The 5,827-nt window shown below is 49.3% G+C and overlaps 1 protein-coding gene across 1 annotated transcript; it reads right to left on the bottom strand.

Moving 5' to 3' along the window:
* Positions 1-259: 259 nt before the first annotated feature.
* On the bottom strand, positions 260-1,132 carry NFILZ (NFIL3 like basic leucine zipper). Its single transcript, XM_051810750.1, has one exon. The coding sequence runs from the start codon at positions 1,130-1,132 to the stop codon at positions 260-262; it is 873 nt and encodes a 290-aa protein (XP_051666710.1).
* Positions 1,133-5,827: the final 4,695 nt, after the last annotated feature.

Genomic DNA, 5,827 nt, shown 5'->3' with positions numbered 1-5,827 from the left:
TCAGCAGAGCAGCCGGGTGGTACTCGGGGACTGCAGGGTCTGACAGTCTCACCCATCAAGAGGAACCTCATGGCCAGCTGCACTTGAGCTGTAGTGGAGCAGCCCAGGCATAGAAACCCCCCTGGCATTTCTGCAGAGCAGGAAAAATCACATCCCTCTTTGAAGAATAAGACATTCCCCTCCCACCCCACCCTTCCAAACCCTTCATGTCTTTCCAAAGTCTTGCACTGGCCTCGTGATGGATCATTCCTCTGCTGCCTCAGTGGGAGTCCAGACCACCCTCCTCCAAACTGCTGAGGGCTTTGGTCTTAATCCTGAGCTTGTGAGGGAGGGCGGCGTGGCTTCGGCCCTTCAGGTGATCCTCAGAAGGGCAGGGCAGGCTGCAGGGGGGCAGAGGAGAAGTCTTGGGCACTTGTTGCTCGTCATCTTCGTCCGACACAGTGATGCTGCTTTCTTTGCTCACCTCGGTGGCACTGGGGGAAGGGCACAACAGGCAGGAGCTGCCTGACCAAGGCCAAGGGAAGGGATATTTATCTGACCAGTGGTAGTTGAGGACTGGAGAGCCCAAGGATGCTTCAAGACTTTTTGGCTGCTGGAGGCCCGGTGTGTCCATGGGAAGCAGCTTTGAGTCACAGCCCAGGATGTTTCTGGGCGGGCCAAAGGTTTTGCAGAAGTCAGCAGGTTCCACCACCCTGGGCATGAAGCTCTTCCGCACAGGGAAGCAGGACTCTGCCACCAAGGGCTCCAGCCCACGGAGCGGGGAGGTGGCCCTGTGCCCTCTGAGGTAGATCCCGAGGGGGCGGCCCTGGTAGGAGGTGGTGTCCGGGCTGATGAGCCCAAAGCGCAGCTTGAGGGAGAGCAGCTCCATCCTGAGCACGGCATTCTCCTTGCTGAGGGCGGCCAGCTGGGTCTCCATGGCCACGTCGTTGAGGCGCCGCTTCTCCCGCGAGCGCTTGGCGGCCTCGTTGTTCTTGCGCCGCTTCTCCCAGTACATGTTGTCCTTCTTCTCGTCGGGCATGAACTCCCGCTTGCGCCGGGAGGCACCGCCGGCCTTGCCTAGCAGGAGCTGGGCCTTGTTGGGCTGGAGAGTCAGCTCAGTGACGGAGCTCAGTGGGGCCAGGAAGTTCTCCATGGTGGTGAATGCGGCCGGGGCTCTGCCAGGGTTGGAACACAAAGATGGTACCACTAAAGGGTCACAGAGTCATGAAAATGTTGAGTTGGAAGGGACTCACAAGGATCATCAGTCCAACCCTCAGCCCTGCACAGACACCCCAACAATCCCCCCCTGTCCCTCAGAGCGTTGTCCAAACCCTCCTGGAGCTCTGGCAGCCTTGGGGCCGTGCCCACTGCCCTGGGGAGCCTGGGCAGTGCCCCAGCACCCTGTGGGGGAAGAACCTTTCCCTGAGATCCAACCTAACCCTGCCCTGACACAGCTCCAGACATTCCCTGGGTGCTGTCCCTGGTCCCCCCAGAGCAGAGCTCAGTCCCTGCCCCTCCTCTGCCCCTGCCCAGGCAGTTGGAACTGCACTGAGGTCTCCCCTCAGTCTCCTCTGCTCCAGCTGAACACACCAAGAGCCCTCAGTGTCCTCACACAGTTTCAAATCAAGGCCCTTCACCATCTTTCTTGCCTCCTTTGGATGTTCTCTACAACACAAGCTGTTACCACTAAAGGTTCATTAATGTAATGAATAAATTAATCTTGCCACATGGTTGTTTTGTGTCTATTCCAGTCATCCCAGTAGAGCACCACACACACGTAAACTGGGGACACTTGCCCTCAGTTATTTCTCTCATTTTGGAGCCACATTCTCAAAGTATTCAGATTCTGCTGTATTAGCACATCAATCACTCACATCTCACCAACATCTGCAAAGTCCAGCACAGGACACCCAAAAATGTGTGTGACTGAGCAGAGTTAAACCCCACATATTTTGCCGACTCAGGGAACAATCACGAACATTTTGTCTGAGTAACTTCAATCAAGATAACAAAAATTAGTACTTATCTCCCACTAATCTCCAGATACCTTACAAAGGAAATAAGAGTCATTTACCCCTGGTTCGCAGATAAAGGAGGCACAGGGAGAAGAACTGATTTACCTCAGTCACGTAGTTGAGTCAGCAGCTGAAGCAGGATTACAAATCTACTGAGTGGACTCAGCCCCCAGATTTCCCCAAAACCCCTTGTCCCACCCTGGAAAGCTGGATTTGGTGAAGTCTGTGACTTTGGTAGATCTGTAAGCAAATCATAGAATGGTTGGGTTGGAAGGGACCTTAAAGATCATCTTGTTCCACCCCATGCCATGGGCAGGGACATCTTCCACTATCCCAGGTTGGTCCAACCTGGTCTTGGACACTTGCAGGGATGGGGCAGCCACAGCTTCTCTGGGTAACCTGTGCCAGGGCCTCCCCACCCTCACAGGGAAGGATTTCTTCCCAATATCTAATCTGAACCTATTGTATTTCAATTTGAAGCCATTCCCCCTTTTCCTGTCACTCCAGGTCCTTGTAAATATTCTCTCTCCATCTTTCCTGTATCTCCTTCAGGTACTGGAAGGTCACAATTCCAGCCTGGAACCTTCTCTTCTCCAGGCTGAACAATCCCAACCAACAGAAAGCTGGGCCAGAGGGACAACCACCATGGAGCCTGATAAACCATCACCTCTGCAGGATTGCCCTAAAATGGTAAAGAAAGGCATGATTGTTTCACTTTGATTAGCAGCTGGTGCACTGGGGCTTTGGCCACGTTTCAGTCCCCACAGCCCTTGCACAAGGCCCTTCATTTCAGCCTCCTCCCTGTCGGGACCCAAAAACACCAACACACAAATGGTGGCCAAGATGCCCCCCCCCACTATTAGCACTGAAATGCACTCATGGTTCACCAAATACACCAAATAGACACAGCAGCTGTTTAGAGAACTGCAAAGTGCTTTTCTGAGTCATGGCACAGCATCATCGAGGTTCCTGGCAGGGCTGCTCACACTGCTGGGGGGAAGAGGCCTGGTCGACACTTTCAGCTGGAAACTTACCTCCCATCTTACCCCTAAGAAATAAAATGTTTCATGCTGAAAAGTGCCCAAACTCAGAGGAAAGAAACCAAAATAACCTCCAAAAGCCAGCCAGAAATTTCAAAGAGCTATTTAAGAGTCAACAGAAATGGAGATGTTTAGAGGTACCGGTGAAGTGAGAGCTCCAACTCTTCTTGGCTCGCATGGGTTTGTGCAGCCAGATGCTGTGAGCTGTGAAATGTGACCTTCTGCAAATCAACAGGGCAAATCCACATGACTAAGAGCCAACCTTCTTGTTAAAACAATTTATTGTGTGATAGACGTGAATTGCTCTTTCTCAGGGAGTGATAACCATCCTCAAGCAAAAGGCAATAATCCCAAGTCATTCAGGATTTTGAATTGCAGAGTCTGTGTGTCCCTCTGAACACAGAAGAGTGAACAGAAACAGAAATTAGGATGTTTGGATGCTCCACTTTTCTTCCTGAATGTTCACATCAACACAAATCAAAAGAGTTCACATGGGTGTGGAAAGTAAATAATTCCTAAACATTGCCCAGTTGTATTTTGTGTCTGGAGGTTTTGAAAACTTCCGGGGTTCTTCACTTTCAAAGTTTCATGTGAAAAGATCACATTTAAATGTGGTCAGATTTTCCAAGAGTAACTAGTGATTCCATAAGAATCCAAGTCATAAATCATAAAAAGTTTGGAAGCAAAATATAGAATCATAGAAAGGTTTGGGTTGGAGGGACCATAAAGTTCACCCAGTGCCACCCCCTGCCATGGGCAGGGACACCTCCCACTAGCCCAGGTTGCTCCAAGCCCTGTCCAGCCTGGCCTTGGACACTTGCAGGGACGGGGCAGCCACAGCTGCTCTGGGTAACCTGTGCCAGGGCCTCCCCACCCTCACAGCCAACAATTCCTTCCAAATATCTAATCTGAACCTCCTCTCTGTCAGTTTAAAGCTCTTTCTGAAAATCAGATCCCTTTTTAAGGTATTCCAAGACAGCACCCAAAAAATGGGGCAGAAAAATCAAAGTGTGAGGATGGATGTGAAGGAGTTCCACCACAAACACACAGTTACACACACCCTGTACAGTAGAAATGTCAACACCGAGCCGAAAACTGCTGTAGAAGCTCTTTGATTAAATATTCTGCTGATTGCAGATGAAATATCAGCTATTTATTTATGCAGATTTAGAGACCTTCAGAACTGGCAGGTTGTCATCAAGAGTGATCTCTGCACAACCTAGACCTGCAAAACAGACAAATCTACATTTCTTCACCCTCTCAGTTTGCTCAGCGTGACCAGAGTTTTGTTCTGGTTTAAATCAGGACAAGTCCCACACAAGTATTCTCTGTCCAAATCAGTGGGATTTTGTAATTAAATACATTTATTTAAATTTATCAACAGTCCTCAAAGAGTAAGTAAAGGTTCTGAGTGTAACCAAAACAAAGAATGTCCTTTAGCACAAAGAAGTTTGGGGCAATTCCTTTAGCTTTCAGTCAAAATTTCTTCTGAGCTCAAAGCATCAAAAGGAGAATTTCAGCAAGTGTACTTGTGGTTTCTCACAGTGTCAAGAGGCAGAAATACAGGTTTTTTTCAGGGCTTCCTCACTTACAAGGAAAGTTTCAGGTTAGGATGTGACATGGCTTGTTTGTCGAATGAGTCAAGGATCAACAGGTGGCTTTTTCTCTGTGTAAACTCGTCACCCAAAGTAGACAAAACGGGTTGTTTTCTCCCTGTCCTTTTCTTTCTCTTGGTGCTATAAGGAGATCCTATAAGAAGTTTCAAGGTCATTGCACTCAGTATTCCCTGTCCAGTAGAGCTGGGAAGCTTGGGAAATAAAAGGGACCCAAAAGAGGCATTTGTGAGACAGAACAGGAAGTCACAACAAACCTGAACGATGAACCTTCCAGAAAACTCATTTTGTTTAACCTTTCCCACATTTGCTCAATCCCTCACACTCAAACTGGTTGTGCCAAGGTGAAATTTCCTTTGGACCTCAACACTTGCAGCAAATGGAAGGGAAATAGTGAGAAGTGAGAGTCGAGCCCAGGGAGCCAAACCAGAGGGAGGACACAGCTCTTCTGGGTTGGAGGGGGGAAGGTCTGGGAGGAGGTTGGGTGTGGAGTGGGAGGCAGGAGAAGTTCTTATCCGAGGCAGGATCTGGCCTTTTAAGGTCAAGGAATGAAGGCTTAGCTGGGCCAGTATGTGAAAGCATCAAGGCTTAGGCCACAGAGTCTAAACTCTACCTGTTATTTATATCTGCAGCCCACAAACTCACACCTGTGCCCACACGATGAGTGTCTCGAGGTTCTTCTCGAGCGCAGCCTCCAGCAGTCGAGTGCACAAAGTGACATTCAGCCCGTGCCCACAGGGCTGCTGGAGACATTAATGTCAGCAATGACAGCAGAACATTTTGGCCGAGGGCCTTATGCAACCAGAGCTCTCTAAAGGTGCTTTGGTATCCGTTGCTCCTGTGGCCAAAAAGTGAAAGACATTCACCACCATCCTGGCAGAACACGGGCTGTGTTCTGTGTCCTCTGCACCCCCAATGGAGAGGTGGGGTGATGAATGCTGGGAAATGATGGCATTCCTTCATTTTTCACCTCTGATTTGCACTAAATCTACTGGATCTGGTCAGACAGAGCATCTCTCTGAAGCTCTGCTTCTCTGAGGAGCAGCCTTGGAGCTTTTCCAGCCTCTTGCATTTCTGAGCAGGCAGAAAGCAAGTCACTTTTTTTTATATAAAGACTGTTAAATACATGAAGATACACAATAAAATTATCCTTATCACCTCTACAATGCATCTGATCAGC

Source organism: Manacus candei, unplaced genomic scaffold, assembly GCF_025592945.1.
Source record: "Manacus candei isolate 608988 ecotype Guabito, Panama unplaced genomic scaffold, ASM2559294v1 h1tg000078l, whole genome shotgun sequence".
NCBI lineage: Eukaryota > Metazoa > Chordata > Aves > Passeriformes > Pipridae > Manacus > Manacus candei.
The sequence above is the reverse complement of the archived record's forward strand: the minus strand, read 5'-3'. Positions and strand labels throughout refer to the sequence as shown.